We start from the raw sequence: 18,363 nt of genomic DNA on the forward strand, positions 1-18,363 counted from the left end.
TAAATTCTTTCTGAAAAACTTCTAGTTATAAAAAAATTGCAACAAATAAATTTTAATTTTTCTAAACCTCTGTGTAAGTCTGATTCCCAACAGGAAGCAGGCACCCTCAAAGTAGGATAATTTAAGGAGGGTTTATTTACAAAGGGACCATTTACACAGGTCCCAGTAGGGTATAGGAGATCCATAAGGGACAGTGCAGTGACCTGGGGCTACTATCAATGGCATTGTTACCATCTCTGAGCCCAAAGAGACAAGGGAATAAGAAACTACTGAAAGCCAGGAAAGAGTCATATGTAGGAGGCCACATTAAAAAAAGCAGTGACCTTCAGAGAAGGGATACAACCAGTCCAAGGTATTCCCTCCTGGCGAAGACTGGGGCAGTTTGATGTTCATCAATGACCTCCTGTTGACCAAATCCAAGGAATAAACAATTCTGTCAACAGAATCTGACATAATTGACTATTCCCCTCACCCTGAAAGCCTTTTTTCCTTTGATTTCTAAGACAATATTCTTTTCTTGGTTTGTCTTCTTCCTTCTCTGATTACTCCTACTCTAGCTCCTTTACAGAGTTCTCTTTCTCATCCTACTCCATAAATAATGGCATTCCCCAAGATCTGTTATCAAACTATCCTTTCTCCTTGGCTGATCTCATTCATTTCTCCATCACCACTACCACCTTGTTTTCAGCTTTCCCCCATGACCATTACTGCTTGTCTTAGTTTGGGTTGCCTGAGAAGGAGATCCTGAGACAAGGATTTGAATGCAAGTAGTTTATTTTGGAGGTGGTGCCAAGAAACATCATTGGGGGAGTAGGGAAGTAAAACAGGGCAAAGAAGGGAGTTAATAAAATGAACATTATCAAGCAAAGATGCCCCAATGGGCAAAAGAACACAGTCTTTGAGGAGCTCCAGGAAATGGTGTAAAACATACTCTAGAATTATGGGCTGGGGTATTTATACACAACTTCTGAGAGTCATAACATGAAGGCTACTCCCAAGAGACATTAATTCCTCAGCACTTCCAGTCTGCCATGAACACAAGCAGGCAGAGCAGCCTCTGAGGGCAGTTACTGACAATAGAGAGATGGGCCAAGGTGCAAAAGTGGACACTGACAGCATCTGCTATATTTCCAAATTTCTATTTCTAGTCCAGACCTCTTCATTTTGCCCCATATTCTTACATCCAACCACCTACTTGGATGACTATTACAGGACCTGCCTACAGGAATCTCCCATCTCCCATACCCACTTCTACCCTCACCTGTTTCTCCCTGATTGCAAATATTGGTATCACCTTCCACCAGCACCCAAAATAAGTTATCTACCAGTCATTTGTGACTTGCCAACTGGTTGCTATGTCTTATTGAACCAACTTCTGAATCCTCCAAAGTCCTCTCAATGGCCTCTCCATTATCTCAAGTCATGATCCTAAGTCTTTAGTTGAGCACAACGATCTGTTTCCTCTCTGTTCCAGCTGCATCTCTTTCACTCCTCCGAATACATTGTATGTGCCAGCCCATATACATGCATTCACAGTTCTCTGCACATGATGAAGTCCAGTCTTTGCATATGTGTTTCCTTCTGCCATATCTGTCCTTCTCCATGTTACTTGTCTAACTCCTACTCATGTCAAACATCACTTTCTTTGCCATATTTTTCCAGACCTCCCAGGAAGACAGACATCTCTTAGCCGGTGGTCTTGCAGCACTAACAATTACAGGACGATGATCACATACCTACTGGGTTAATAATAAAAGTATCCATGGGAATAGTGTCAGTTCCCTACCTAAAAGTCAGAACATACCAGAAGTGATATAAAAAGACAGATACCTGATGGACAAACATAAAACTGTTCATGATGATACTCAACATTAGATACAAAGACCAAAGGCCCTCTGAGAAGTTTCTTCTTCAGGCAAGAGCGCTCTTCTTAAGTCATGAACAGACTCAGCTCCATGAGTCCACCATGATGGCTCAGGTAAGGTTTTTTACACCAGAACTAGATCATTTATGATGATGATGATAATAAGCAAGTGTTTCAATGGACTGTCTAGCCACATCTACCACAGAACACTTCACCATGAATAAACATAATCTAATCTGATTAACACTCCTGCCCTTCAGCCCCTTACGGCTGCTGTGCTATTTGACCCCTGCCACTCCAGGATCCCCGCATCCCTGTGAGACTAAGGATTCCACTTACAGCCTATCACAGCAGCCATTTATACCACCAATGGACATTCAAAGTCACCACAATGAAAATTTCTTTATGGAATGGCATGGGCTATCAGTTTCCCATCCTCTAATGTTAACAAAGTCCCCTCTGATTTTAAGCTAAACAGAGTCAGATAATCAATCCTAGAGTCCCATTTTCTTGAGGGTGTGCTCCCTGCAATCATCTTTGGTACTTTAAATATTGAAATTCCAGACAACTTAATATTTATCATTTCTGTATTTATCACAACCAAACTGACAAAGGCAAAAAGGACCAAGTGTGTTTTTCCTTCTTTATACTGCATCATTCTTTTTTTTTTTCCTTGGGTGGGGGGGGAGTGTCCCTAACTTGAAGTATTCTTTTACTTTCAAGGCACCTTGGGGTGCAATCATTTTTATCCCTGCAGGATTCCTGAGATACCTTTTTCATTGCTCCAAGTCTATCTAAGAAGGCCAGTGGATGTTCCAAAATGTATTCTTTGCATGTATTTCCTTTAAAAAAAAAAATCAAGCCTTTTGGTGAAAACCTTATATTGCAACTCAAACAGCACAGAACAGGAACAACTTCTTTCAGAGCCTATCATGGACTTCCTGAGGGAGAGGGACCTGTGCTGTTAAACGTAAATTCTGCAGATCTGTTGGCTTCTCAGTTCATAGCATTCGACTCCCTGGCTCCTCAGCAGCTCCTTCTCTTCTGCTGCATCTCGAGCTTTCAACTGGGGGAAGTGGGCCGGGGAGGCGATGAAATCATAGTGCCGGTCCAGATAGCGCAGGTAGATGAGCATGTGCAGGGCATAGGCCAACACCAGCAGCAGGATCAGGGACATTGCCAGGCCGATCAGAATGGCCGGCGAGAAGGAAGAGGCGCAGTCTCGGGCCTTGGCAAACTGTCCCCCCTTGATGGTAAAGCCTTGGATCTGTCAGGAGAAAGAAAAGAGCTGAAGTGACATACTCTTTCCTCTGAAGATCTGCTTCACAGTTGGGCTAGGGGTTCTGAACCCCTAATTAGTCAAATTTAAATACTGGGGACATACTTGCTGAAAAATTTAAACACATTATCGAACAAATGTGTGTGTGCTCTTGGGGACAGTGAAATTTCATTTTAAATCAAGACTGACCCGGAAACTCTGGGAATATGGTTGTCATAATTAAGTGGCCAGCGAAATTCAAGGCTCTGAAATAAAACCTCTTTTAATCTGATCCTTAGTTCATCTAAAACCACAACGTCTGGTATCTCTAAAATTCAAAGCCTACTCAAAATTTTATAAGTATTAATATAAATTTCACAAAGAATATTAATTCTTAGTTCCTCTGCTTTTGATTCTGTTGACAGGAAGTAGATAGGAAGAGTCTTTTGAGGGAAGATATCATGATTCCCAGTGAGGTAAAATATAGATAATAAAAGCTAACACTTATTGAAGATTTTTTTTTAAATACCAGAGACTGCCTTAATTTGTTTAATACTTACAAGAGCCTATGAATACATTACTATTTTATCCTAATTTATGGATGAGGAAACAGGCACAGAAATGTTAAGTAACTTGCCTAGAGTCACACAGCATTAAGTACAATGAAGCTGTAATTCAAACCAGGCAGTCTGGTTTCAAAGTCATTTCTCAGTTTATAACTCCATAACTCCTGGTATACTGTATCTCTTCTTCCTCCCATCACTAACTCTCCCTCTTTATCTGTTGTACCAAGCAGAGTTGGTACTGTTTTTGGAAGAGCTGTATACCCCTTGCAATCTGCCTAGAGAATAGAAAGAAAAGCTTTCTCATATGTGCAAATGAAGTGATTTAGTTACTTGGAACTAGGAGAGGTTCAAATCCACAACTGGCTCCAATATCTAAACACCATCACAATGAAAGAAACAGGGGCTACAGAGTCTACAGAGTCATGATTCTGAATGAGAACAATCATTCTTGGAAGGCAGTTTCCACATTCAGCTGGCTTTCAGAATATAACCCTATACAGCGTCACCTCATTCAGTCACCTAACTGGTTTTAGAAGGGTACATCAGAAAATTGAATTATCCATGAATGCTTTACTGAGGACTCATTTTTAAGACTTATGTGGGCACTTTAGCATTTTCCCATGCTAAAATGATTGTAGCCACCCCATCATACCATAGATGTTAGGGGCCTTGCTCGCCCAACTGCCTGTGCTTAGACTGAACCAAAACAACTCCTGAAGGAGACTCTTGGCCTGGCTTTTGGGATACTTGGCCTGTCCACTCTATGAAGAGGCAAAGTGGCCTTCTCTTAAGGCACTAGCCTGAAGAGTCAAGTCCCTCAATGACAAAAGATGGCCTCATTTGATGCTACAACTCCAGCCAAAGAGAATGTCCTCACACTGACTGCCACTTAACTCTTGAGACTTGATTGAGAACAATATCTGTGGAGGATGCCTGAAGGATACATTGTCTATCCATGTTCTGGACTTGAGATTGCAAACACTCTGTACCTAGCCCGCAGGTAAGTTTTGTTTGGCCCCGAGTTCTGAGCATCCCCCAGGAATCTAAGTTTCTATCTTCAATTGAACAGTCAGAAGATCCAGTAATATTGGGCCTGCATTCCTACTAAGCAAAAATTAGCTGGAGTTTTATAAAATATACTTCTTGTGATGCCAGCTACATTTTGCCACAGTCCCCAGCTGGCCCACCTGAGGCATGTGAGCTTTTACCTGAGGCACCTCAGTTCATCATGCATGTGACATCACTCTATACTTTATTCCTAGAATAAACCAGATAGATCAACAAAGCTGCATATGTGGAATGCATCCTTTTGTATACATACCTTAACCCCCATCACCACCACCACCTATTCCCTGGACTGGGCTTGCATTCTACATCTGCCCACGTGAAGAGTGTTTTACAAGGTACACCTCCGACCCTCAATGCTCTGTCCACCATGAGGCTGTTGTTGAGGATGTAGTCACGCATTGCACAACACTGGGGATGGATATGCTCCTCACAAGCACATTTTCAGTAGTCTTGTGAATCCCACGAACATGTAAAGGGTGATTCTTTCTTATGCTGGCTGCTCAAAAGCTTCAGAGCCAAATTACTATGCTGCTTCAAGCCAGGGAAGACAGATGGTCTTATGGTTTTGTGTAACAACTTCACTGGTGGTTTAGCTGATCTTTTCTTCCTTTGTTTTTCTTAATCCCATGTCTTTGCCCATTTTTTGTTTTATCTTTTTTATTGTAAAATACACATAAAATCTATCACCTTAACCATTTTTAGGTGTTCAGTTTAGAGGCATCAACTACATTCACATCATTGTGCAACTATCACCACCATCCATCTCCAGAACTCTTTTCATCTTGCAAAACTGAAACTCTGTACCCATTAAACACTAACTCTCCAGTCCCCTCTTCCCTCAGCCCCTAGCAACCATCATTCTACTTAGTCTTCAAATGTGACTACTCTAGTACCTCATAAGTAGAATCATACAAGTATTTGCCCTTTTGTGTCTGGTTTGTTTCACTTAGCATAATATCCTCAAGGTTCACTCATGCTCTGGCATGTATCTGAATTTCCTTCCTTTCTAAGGCTAAATAATATTCCATTGTACGTATATACAGGATTTTGTTTCTCATTCATCCATTGACAGGCATTTGGGTTGCGTCCATCTTTTGGCTCTTGTAAATAATGCTGCTGTGAACATAGGTGCACAAATATCAGTTCAAGTCTCTGTTTTCAATTCTTTTAGGTATATACCCAGAAGTGGAACTGCTGAGTCACATGGTAATTCTACGTTTAATTTTTTGCGGAACCATCATACTGTTTTCTATAGTGGCTACACCATTTTACATTTCCACCAGCAATGTACAAGGGTCCTAATTTCTCCACATCCTTCCAATAGCTGTTATTTTCAGTTTGGGGGATTTTTTTTTTTAAATAATAATCCTAATGGGTACGAAGCGGTTTGCCCACTTTTCAAAGTTATTTTTCTTTAAGTATTTCTGTAAGTTATCGTAAGTCATTTCTGGAACAAGGAGAAGGTATAAATCAGTCAATTCACCTGTTCTAATTAGGCAAGATTAAGTGTGAATTCTTCCTTGTTTTCATTACTACCTCCTCATTGCCCTTTCTGCCTGTTTCTCTTTAGAAAGGGCAAGAGAGAGAAATAGATACAATATGTACTTTATAAATATTATATAGATATATACATTACATGTATTATAAAGTGTCTTTGGAGCCAGTCCACAATTCAAATTCTGCTTCTACCATTTACCAATTATATCACTTTGAACAATTATGTAATCATCAGAGTTTCAATCATCTCATTTGTAAAACAGGAATAACAGCTATCTTGTAGCACTAAGATATTTTAAAGACAAGACATGTAAAATAACTACAACAGTGCTGACACACAAAGAGGACTCATAAGTATTAATTATTGTTAATCCATGCCTGACTCGGTCCTGGGTGTTGCCACAGGCCCTGAATTCTTTACATCCATAAAGATAAGTCAGAAATCGAGAGGGTGGAGTAACTTGTCCAAGTGGTTGAGAAGTAATTCAAAACCATGTCTTTCGAATTCCAAAATGCAAATTCCTTCCCTACCCCAAACTACCTCACCATACTTCTCCAAGCTGGGGGGAAGGGGAATAGATACATATTTATATATGGAAAAGGGATGTGTAAAACCCTGCCTATTTCATCGAGTTGGAAAAACAAGTTAAGCTTTTTTTCACAGGTAAACAGGTCAGAGGAAGTTGACAGATGTCTCTCAGCTAGAGATTCTGTTGGTGAAAAGGAAACTTTTATGCCTCCATGCCTTTCCCCAAATACTTTCAAGAGGATCTTTGGGATATTTTTGACTCGCTGGCTGACAGTTCCATTCCTATGCTGAATGCCAAAGCCGTCATTCACACTCCTATCAGGGCAGATGTACTTCTTATCTGCCCTGATAGGATCACTGCTCTTCTCCCTGAAGGAAATAAAATAATTGTCCGACAATTCCTCTCCCCAGAAGGGCCTCTCACTCCAGGAAGTGTCAGTCACTGGGCTCATGCCACAACTTCACTCTGGCTTAGATTTCTGGCATTCCTCACTGATAATTATTAGTGACTGGATAAACTTGAATGTAAAAGCAAGTCCTTTGCGGGGGCGGGGGGGGGAGGTAGATCACTGTGCAGTAAGAGGAAATACTTGATCCTATTCTATTTCATACCTTAGAAGACAAAAAAGATAATTCATATCGATATTATTTTAAAGATATCTCTTTTTTCCTTAAACATCTATGTTTTCAAACAAAGTTTCTTTGGCACCAAACACACAGGTGCATTGAGCATATGCCTTAGTTTATTACCTGGAAATCAACAAAAGTGACCTCCCACAGGCTTGACATGTCATTGGTGTCACTGGGCAACAAAAGAGCGTCATACTGCTGCAGGCTGCTGACATGGTGGCAGTGGTAGGAGTAACTTGACAGAGCATATATGCCAGTTGCATTAAAGGTTGCTTGAATTGAATTATTGAAAATAATCTCGACTCGGTGCAAACTAAACCAGCTCTGGATGGACAACTTGTTGTAACTGGTAAGGGTGAATCTGAAAATGATTATAAAAGAGTATTATTACCCCCAAAGCACTTTTACATTTGCTGATTCAGGACATTGTCTACAAACGGTACAACTGCGCCCTCTTTTGTCAGGTAGTAGAACTGGCTCAGAGAGAGGCTTTTACTTTCTAGTTCTGAACAAGAGCCTCCTGATGGGTGGGAATGAAAGCAGATAACAGGGCAGACCCCAAAAGTGAGCAATACAAATTCCTACAAAAGGAAAAACATAAAAAGTTTGGGATTTTTTCTTTGTAAAATTAAAATAATTTTATTATTGAAAAAAATTTGAGAAAAACAAAGTAGACAATAATATATAATTAGCTAAATAAATAATGGTCAAAAATAAAATAGCTCTTACTATGCCAAAAATCTTTCTAAGTTCTTTATGTATATTTTATTTAATCCTCACTGTAACAACATGAGATAGATAATATTACTATCCTCATTTCACAGAGGAGGAATCTAAGACACAGAGGGGTTAAATAACTAACTTGTGCAAATTTACTCAGAGAGTAAGCTTTGGAGTTGGGCTTAGAATACAATCTGAGACCAGAGCACTTGCTCTTAATCATTTTGGAATGGAATATTCTCTAGCAATAAAAAAGTTAAAATATGCATATGTCAAAAAAAAATGCATATGTCATGATAACTTTTTCCATTAAAAAATGTGACAGCACAGAAAAAAATTCTGGAAAGATAGAGATCAAAATGTTAATATGGCGACTCACTGCTATATACTGAAATTAACACAACATTGTAAATCAAGTATATTTCAATTTTTACAAACGTAAAAAAGAAAAAAAAAAGCAGCTGAGATCACTACAGCGCAGGGTGAAAGCTTGGGTTTTGATCCTGGCTCTACCCACCTGTAAGTTATGTTCCTGCCCCTTCTGGGAACAGCATCTTGGTGTGTATAGGGCTGACCCTCTCACCACTCAGTGTAAGTCCCCCAGGCCCTGCCAATCAGTGTGTTGCTGCCCTTTAATCACTGTGCTTGGGTTAGAGAGAGGCATATGCCCCAGGCGGGGTCCATAATATGCAGTTCTGGTGCTTCTGCTATAGCTATGCTATAGCTCTTTTATGTTCCTTAAGTTGATAACTGTCAGCTAGCCACCATCTTTCTGGCCTGAGGATGAAACTGACACAAGGACAGCAGAGCCAAGAGATGGAGAAAGATGCTGCCCTGGTGAGGTAAGTTAAGCATCTAAAGCTAACATTTTCCATCCTGTTAATCAATCAGTTACCTTTTGGCTTTATGCAGCCAAAAAAGTTCTCATGAATACAGCTCTCATCAGTAGTATGGTAAGGGTTGTTAAACAACCACTCTGGGCCTTGCTTTCCTCATCTGTAAAATAGGCTGTGCTTGTTTAAGTTGAAAGGCATGCATGGCAAGTGCCCTGTGCTGGCGTGGTGTTATAAAACATTCGATGATATCTAGGACATTTCCAGCTCACCCTGGGCTCCTGACTCGGATACAGAAAGGTCTTTTGAGGGATGCAGTTGAGCCTGGCCACCCCTCTCCACTGCAACAACCCACCAAGAATGCTGAAGGCCAGAAGGATGGAGGTGGTGGACATCTCAGATCTGGACTTGAGTCAGATGTTCCAGAGTGGGCAATGGCAGAGACAAGCCATTCCCAGAAAGGGCAGGCTGGCTCTGGATTCCCTGGAAGTGACTTCTCTTGAGCTCAGGGCTGGGGTGGAGCCTGCCACATTGCCTGCAGCCCTGTTAGAGATAACAGCCTCAGTGAAGTGGGAGCATTAATGAACTGATGGAACTGCTTAAAGAATCTTTTCTGGTGAAAACACCAAGTTATTTTGTCAAACAGCTGTCCAGCATGCAGGGTCCTTGGTTCTGTTTCTCTTGGCCCACTTTGGGGCAGGAATGACTTGCCCATGGGCCTGGAGGACATGACACTCTCTTGCCCTGGCCTCTCAAACCTGTGCTGGCTCCTGGAGCAGAGCCTGAGAAACAGATTTGTGGGCAAGTGATTTTTTAAAGAAAATCCCAGGAGGACAGGAGAAGAAAGATGTGAAACAGGTGGAGGCAGGGGAGAACAAGTAAGGGCGTGCATCCAGCAGGGTCCCTGGAGGACTTTGGCTCTGTCCTGCTGGGAGATCTGGAAATGCCTCATGCCCTTGGTTAGGGCTGTCCTGGGGGATGTCTGGCCCTCTGGTGGACATGCAGGTAAAGGGTGCTCCAGCAGCCCAGGAGAGCCCCTGGCAATTACACAGTTGCCTGTTGTTAAACAGGGAGAGGGAGGGAGGGGTGTGGATGGAGCAGCACAGTGCCTACTTCTGTTCCTGCCCTTCCAAGTTGCTCTTTTAAAAGGATACATTGGAAAAGTCAGACATAAAAGGTCATATGTTGTATGATGCCATTTACATGAAATGTCCAGAACAGGCAAATCCACAGAGACAGAAAGCAGACTGGTTGCCAGGGGCTAGGAGCGGGAATGGGGAGCGACTGCTAACGGGTAGGGAGTTTCCTTTCGGGGTGATAAAATGTTCTGGAACTACACAGAGGTGATGGTTGTACAACACTGTGAATGTACTAAATGCCACAGAAGTGAACAATTTAAAATGGTAACTTTTATCACAATAAAAAAAAGTATAAACAGGAAAAACGAATGTTAATAGTGATGACAATGGTGGCTGGATTATGAATGATTTCCATTTTCTTTTTATAGATCAATATTTTCTGATTTTTCTGCTTTCAGTGGATATGTATAACCTTGTCTTAGTTTGGGCTCCTACAGAAGCAGACCCTGAGGCAAGGACAGGAATACAACTATTTTGTGGAGGTGATCTCAAATTTATTTGAGAATTTAGTCATTCAAAATATGTAGAATAGAAAAAAGAGAAATGATAGGTGAATGGAAGACAGCCCAAAAGGACACAGTTAAGTAAGTTTCCACAGTGGGTGACAGGGGCTTAATGCCATGGGGAACCCTGGTCGACAGAGTAGAACACACACCTCTGAGTTATTTCACCTGATGGTGAGGGAGCTAGGGTATTTACAGACTTCCTTCAGTCACTGCTGGGGTAGGGATGGGAGGCAGTGGGCCCCTTCAGCCAGGGAAAGCTTTTAGGCAAAGAAAGGCTGGCAGCTGAAAGTTGAGCTGGTGGACTATAATACTCTCAGATGGAAATGCCCAAGAGGATATAGACAAGGTACCCTGCCAATGTTCGCAACATAGCTTTATCATCAGAAAAAATAATAATCTTAAAGTTACATTCCTCTAGATTAAAAAAAAAAAGTGCTATTTGAATTAAAAATATTCCTCATTTCCTATGTCAAACAGATATGTATACCTGTTTGGTCACCTTGTGAGATTCTATTTTCCTTATAAAGCTTCTCTGAAAGATGATGGCATGCATGTTCTAAATTATGACCAATGAAACACTGGTCATAATTTACACATGATATGTAGGCAAATGTTGAAGAAAGAGCTTTCCAAGGTTAAACATAGGAAATGCTAGGTTAAAGACAGAAAAAAAAAAAAGAAAGAAAGAAAGAAAGAGGGATTGGAGACAAGATGGCAGAGTAGAAGAACTTAAGCTCATCTCCTCTCATGAAAACACCAAAATCACAACTAACTGCTGAACAACCATCAACAACAACAAAAAAAACAGGAAATTCTAGGTTAATCAAAGTCACCAAGTGCAGCAATCTTCCTAAAGAGCATGTCTTTACAGAAATTTCAGTATACAAATTTATACTGTGAATCTCCAAGAGGACACAGTGTGCAGTCTTCCTCAAACACGTCTGACCACAGGACCCCTTTTCTGGGAATATTATAAACATTACACAGAGCAAAAGTATTCCACAGAACACAGCTCAGGAAAGACTGCCCTAGCACATCCTGCTGGTTTTTCAAGTAATGTTAAAGACACAGCTGCTTATCTCCACTAAAAGGTTGGTCCTATAGGAAAGGAAACACTATATTTTTATAAGAAAAAAATTTTAATGCCTTCAAATTGCTCCCCACCCCAAAGCAGTTCCTAACTGCTTGGATAAGCCACTGTTGGCAGATGCATTACTCCATACATAAACACACAAAAATGTAGGCCTATGTTGATTGTCTGCTGGGGAATTCAGCTAACAGAGAATTTTTAGTTACTGTTAAATGTTAAGTGTGATTCAGTTATAAGGAACTATACAGAAAATAACTTCAAACTAGAGCCTCAGCTTTCGAGCTTTAAACATATTTTATTCTTTGCTCAGAGTAAAGCGGTATCACATTCTCAGGTTCATGTATTTTCTAGGTCACTAAAGGAAGAGGGAAAAAAAAGTATAGATGCTTTGGTAGAAACTAAAGAAAGTATTACTATTGGATCCCATCATAACATCACTGACTTTTCAGTGTAATCAGACAAATGTGGCATTTCATGTGTTGCAATGCTTGGCACATAGCAGGCCCTTGATATTTACATGTTGAATGAATAAATTATATGGCACTAATCTGAAGTGCTGAGCCTATGATATTCCAAAGTGGTATTCATACCTACCTTATATCAAGACCTCTGGGATCTTCAGCATCACCAAACTTCAGAGACAACCTTAGAAAACAGAAACACAGTCCATCAAAATAGGAATAACCCTGACTATACACTATACTCAAAAATTACCTCCAAATGGATCACAGGTCTAAATGCAACAACTAAAACTATAAAACACATAGAAGAAACATAAAATAACAACAGCACAATCTTGGGGTAGGAAACAATTTCTTGAAAATATAAAAGTATGAACTCTAAAAGAAAAAACTGATAAATCTGACTTTATTAAATTTTAAAAACTTTTGCTCTTCAAAAGATACTGTTAAGAAAATGAAAAAGGCAAGTCACAGAATGGGAGAAAATATTCACAATACATATACACAAAGAATTTATATATGAAATACAGCAAATAGCACTAACAACTCAATAATAAGGAGACAACCCAACTTTAAAATGATCAAAAGACATGCACTTCACAAAGGAAGACATACAAATAACCAGTAAGTACATAAAAAGATGTCAATATCATTAGTCACCAAGCAAATATAAAATAAAACCACAATAAGAATCCATGGTATAGTAATCAGTATGGTTAAAACTTTAAAAAAAAAAACCCACTCTTAAGCTTTCAGTATCTATATTTATTCACATTTTTCTGAACATTAACATAAGATTTACTGGAGCAGAGATAGGTTATTACTTAAGCCAGAGTAATAACCACATTGGTTCCCCTTTTAGCCCAGTTCTTCCCCCCTGAGAGCCAGATGTCATCCTACACATACTGGGATTTACAACACTGGTAAGGAACACTAAAATTATGAATCTGAGAGCTCATATAGGAGAGAAACAGTGGTTCCTCCTTTAACTCCTGAAAGAAGGAGAGACACATTTGCTTCCTTAGTGTTGAAAATTTTTTCCTTGGGAAAATAAAAGTGTATGAGTTTTATTAGCCTTTGGATGGCAGCAAACAGCTCACCATAAAGGAGACAAATGGCTGCATGTCTAATACCCGTGTATGTAAATAAATGTCTCCATGGAGATGATAAGAAGCCTCTCTGGGTTTCCAAGCCTGGAATATCTCAGTGGCGCTGGTCTTCATTACTCTTTGACATGCAATCACATTCCTCTGAGGAGGTATATCTCTTACTAACTCCAAGACTTATCTTTTAACCCAGTTCCCAGTAAAATTTGTTCAGAAATTGCTACCATACAGAAACATAATAATATTTTCTCTATAGTCCCACAATGACCATACCTAATGTTGGTAAGGATGTGAAGTAGCTGGAACTCTCATACAACCCTGGTGGAAAGGTAAATGCTACAACCACTTTAAAAAACAGTTTGGCAGTTTCTTAATAAGCTAAACATACACATACCATATGATCTAGCCATTCCATTCCCAGGTATTTATCTAAGAGAAATGAAAATATATGCTCATACAAAGACCTGTACAAGAAAGTTTACAGCAACTTTATTTGGAAAGATATCTAAAAACTGGAGGAAAAAATAAATTTCTATCAAGAGGTGGATGGATAAATAAGTTGCAGTGTATCCATACAAAGGAGTACTTACTACACATCAACAAAAAGAAACATACCTTTGACACATGCAGCAATGTAGAATATCAAAATCATTACACTGTGAATGAAGCTAAACTAAAAAAGTGTACACTAAACAATTACAGTATAGTTATATAAAATTCTAGAAAATGCAAAGTAATCTATAACAATGGGAAGCAGAACAGTGGTTACCTGGAAAGGTGGGAATGGCAAAGGGATGGATTACAAAGTGGCACAAGGAAACTTTTGACTGATGAAAATGTTTGTTGTCTTGACTGTGATGATGGTTTCACAGGTATAAACATATGTCGAAACTGATCAAATTGTGTACCTGAAATATGTGCAATTTAGTGTATGTCATATAAATTTCAATAAGGTTGAAAAATAAGGATGATGAAAAGCTAAATACAATTGAAATGGGAAAATGTGAGAAATTTAAACATATAAAGGGTGACACTGATATGTGATGTTATAATGTCCTGAAAATATAACACCTCAATATACATTATAAAAACAAAAAAGCAAAAGTAAATGGTTATAAAATGTCCAATTGCAAATTTGAAAAAATCACACAAATATAATCTCAATTTGGTCACATTTATCAAGAAATAGAAATGTCAGTGACTGAGCTCCTTATTCTTCCTACTACTTATGGAGAATGGGAGGGAGTATTTACAAAATAAACTATATTAATAAAATTGCTAAAAGACATATATATCTTTATTTCCTAACATCATAAGCTTAGATACCTTAGAAGAACTCATTTACAAACACTTTATAAGCTAATTTACTCAGTAAAGTTTTCAAGAGGATTTTTCTCTAATAATATTCTGATAATCTGTTACAAATTACTGAAAATACTTTAAAGAAATGAAGTACATTTCTTGGATTGTACTTTATAAATTTGACTGGTCACTTATTCTAACAGAAATTTCTATAATTCTTCCAAGGAATCAGAATAGCTTAGTTACCCACAAACTGGCTCATAGATAATGAACTAAAGCTCCGAGCAAAACCGCGTTGCGCCCATCAGAATCTCTGGTGGAGCAGCTCAATGGCCTCCATGCTTCTGATGCCCGAAAAGCTTTCTCCAGCAGTCCTGGTTTCAACGAAAGCTGTTAATGTGTTCTGCTGTGGAGTAAAGAACATGAGGCCCAATTTCAACAAAGCTAATTCAGCAATCACTCAGTGAGATTCTTTTATGTGCCAAGCACCTCACCATAAGCTGCACCATAAAGGAGAAATACAACCTAGGGAGTCACTCAAGAAAGAGCTTCATTTACTCTTCCAAGTGCCCTACCCTCCCATGTTTAAAACAGATTCTGAATTCTTGAGACTATAATTGCCTAAATTCAAAATACACACAGATACTGGGATTATGCTCTATTTGTAAGGCTTTCACTATTTAAAAAGACTTCCGTAGCAAATCTGTCTGCCAATAGTTTGCCTTTCCCTGAACACTTTGTTTCCAAGCACTAAAATATAGTCATCTTTTTTTAATCTGTGCTTTTGACCTTACATGGTTATGTCTTTGCTTGGGTTTGTTCTTTCTGCAACTCCCTTCCTGGTTCTTGAATATAAGATTTCCTTGCCAGCACGACAAAGGCATCTCACTAATCCACGCAATTCACAGGAATCAAGGACAGTCTCGGCAGCTGGTGGTTGAACGCCTCACATCCTGGGAAGCCTCCCACTCATGCCCTTGGGTGGGCTCTCCAGGATGCCTGCACACTCGCCTGAGTAGGACTCCAAAAGGTGGATGATACACACTCAGGACTCATCCACTAGAATTCTTGGGCAGTGACAAAGAAAAAAAAAATCATTAATTTCTGTATTGTGAAAACCAATACAGGTTTCCCCTAGGTCTCTCTACCAGGTAACTAGACACTAGTTTACTCTAGCTATTATTAATATCTTAGGAAGATAATACTAGTACTTTGAGTAGCACTTGGCACAGTTCTCATACATACATTTCCTCATTTGATTTTCACACCCCTATGAGATAGGGCCGAGAGAGGTGGGAATATGGCATTGTTAAAGATGTTTTAGACCTCAGCTCTATTACCATACAAGCTCTATGATCTTAGCAAGTTTCCTAACCTCACGAGCTTTGATTTCCTCCCCTAAAACACAGATGATAACTGTACCTGTGACTCAGGGACTTATTTGCAATAGTGTCATGAGGAATAACAAACAACATACCTGTGTAGTTCTCACAAGGTACCTGGCCCATGCCAAGTGCTCAAGCCCTGTTAGTTTAATAGATGCCATCATCTCCATCTCACACATGACGACCCTATAGTGGCTCCTGTTTGTATAGTCACAGAGCTCACTGGCAGAACTGGGCCCAGAAGCTAAGTTTTCATTCTTTCTGTCTCTAGGTTCACAGTGATAATTAAGGTTTCTGACATCCAGCAAAAAGCTGTGGTGCCCTGCTCTTCCCCACAAATTCCCTGGGGTCAGGGAATCAAGGAGGGCCAGTCAGCCATGGACAGACAAGATGATCCCCAGGCAATCAGCCTCTCTCCCTACAGCTGACCACAAATAAAGAGCCTTGTAGGGAATTAATTAGAGCCTGAGGAAACAGTCCTGAGTTCTCAGCAATGTTGGAGTCTCTTTGATAGTTGTGCTGTAACAGAATAAACAAATCTGGGAGGACTCTGGATTTTGCTTACAACTCCCTAGCTCTCCGATAAGAAATGTTCATTCTGAATAGCAAGATACTCACTAAAACTTGTAACTTGTAAATGTACATGAATATAATCCATTTTTATCCATCATCAAGAATTTTTAAATGAGAAGTTCAGGAAAAAAAAGTGTTTCCGCCAAAGTATATAAGAAGAATACAAAGAAACACACACACACACAAACACAGAGCATGTTATGGTTTATATAAAGCATTCTGCCCATCTAAAGCAGGCCAGAACAAATGCAGAGAATCTTCCAAAAGCCTCTATTATGTCAACAAATGTTGAAAGCAAGGAGCTTTATAGAAAGCAAGTGGGACATGCCAGACTTCCTCCCTCTGGACCAAAACAAATAAAAGCAAAAAATATTTGCTTGGATGACTGAAAAAGCAGAGAAAGGCACTGGAAACTGATTTCCTCTTCAAAGGGGATATTTGTTTAACCTGCTTATCTCAAGTCAAAAATAATTATTTTAATCATTTTTAAATGGCCTAAAGAATTCTCTGAAATTTTGCCATTCAAAGGTACCCTTGCACATTTGCAAACAGGCAATGTTCCACAACTTCAGAACACTTCCTAGAATCAAACATCTGCCCTGGCTAGATACTCAGCTTTCTCTGTTTCACCCACTAGAATATGTATGACTCTGCTCAGTCATTGTAATTTCCTTCCTGCTGGAACAAAAGTAGTTTTACACCTCATATATGGAGCTGACACAGAGCCTGGAATCCTTTCTCTTTTTCAGAATGAGTTTGGGAAACTTCATTTTCAGAATCCTGATCTTCCACAAAGTATTATAACAACTAGCTAAAGTATCCAGAAAAAAATTACAGGGAAAAAAATAAGATATTTTAAAAAATTAATTTCCAACTTGTTCTTTCATTTTAGACATTAAATATTTCCTCAGAAATGTATGCCAGGGTCATGTATAAAAAAGCTACTTCTACTTTCCAAAATGACAGAAAACTGGACCACCCAGTTAACATTCACCCTAAGGGCTTACTCCAGCAAATCAGTAAACTTACATGGCACTTTCTTCACTGCAATTTGAGTTGCCAGCATCCACTGTTGCCTTCTGGCCAATAGCTTCATCTGTAAGGTCCAGCCAGGTCTGATTCTTAAATTTAATTGTTATTCTTTTGGCCCAAAAGAGAATGCAGGGAATTCCATCCATGGAGGCATTAACAGGGATATGATGGCTGAATACATTCCAAGGTTCTTTTTCTAAATGTCTTTGTCTGCTCAGATTGTAGTTGAGAGCCTAATTAACCAAATAAATGAAATTTAAGATATGAATTTGTTTCCATGGTACAAAAGGCATCTTGGAGGTAAAAGAGCCAATTCAAAACCTGTTGAAACTCTGCTAGCTCCAGAGTCCATGCTATTGTGGGGAAAAGGAGATGGGTAGACCTATCAAGCCTAAAAATGATAGGTATACCTGAAAGGTACATGAACCCAGTTCCACAAAGCACCAAAAATGGAAAGGACCAAATTATAAAAACAAACAAACCGAAGATCAACTTTCAAAGTAATAATATTAGCAATGATGACTTTAGAAAGTTGCCAGTCACCGTGCTGGGGGAGGGACAGGGGATAAATGGACGGAGCGCAGCAGATTTTTAGGGCCGTGAATGTATTATTCTGTATAATACAATACTAGTAGATAGATATCATCATATATTTGTGAAAACCCATAAAATGAACAACATGAAGAATGCACCCTAATGTAAACTATGGACTTTGGTTAATAATGTATCAGCTGTGAATTATCACTTTTAACAAATGTACCACACTAATGCAAGATTTTAAATATAGGTGAAATTAGCAGGGCA

At 39.4% G+C, this 18,363-nt stretch overlaps 1 protein-coding gene across 2 annotated transcripts in view; it reads right to left on the minus strand.

Annotated features, from left to right (window-relative positions):
* Positions 1-768: 768 nt before the first annotated feature.
* The window catches only part of LOC130855897 (V-type proton ATPase subunit S1-like protein), a 47,671-nt gene continuing 30,076 nt past the window's right edge, over positions 769-18,363 (minus strand). For both annotated transcript variants that reach the window (XM_057739963.1, XM_057739972.1), the window contains 4 exons: positions 17,557-17,792; positions 12,295-12,345; positions 7,533-7,773; positions 769-3,131 (listed from right to left, as the gene is read on the minus strand). In XM_057739963.1, the coding sequence (XP_057595946.1) occupies positions 2,829-3,131; positions 7,533-7,773; positions 12,295-12,345; positions 17,557-17,792 (831 nt within the window). In that variant the 3' untranslated portion in view covers positions 769-2,828. The remainder of the gene's footprint in view (positions 3,132-7,532; positions 7,774-12,294; positions 12,346-17,556; positions 17,793-18,363) is intronic.

Source organism: Hippopotamus amphibius, chromosome 1, assembly GCF_030028045.1.
Source record: "Hippopotamus amphibius kiboko isolate mHipAmp2 chromosome 1, mHipAmp2.hap2, whole genome shotgun sequence".
NCBI classification, from domain to species: Eukaryota; Metazoa; Chordata; class Mammalia; order Artiodactyla; family Hippopotamidae; genus Hippopotamus; species Hippopotamus amphibius.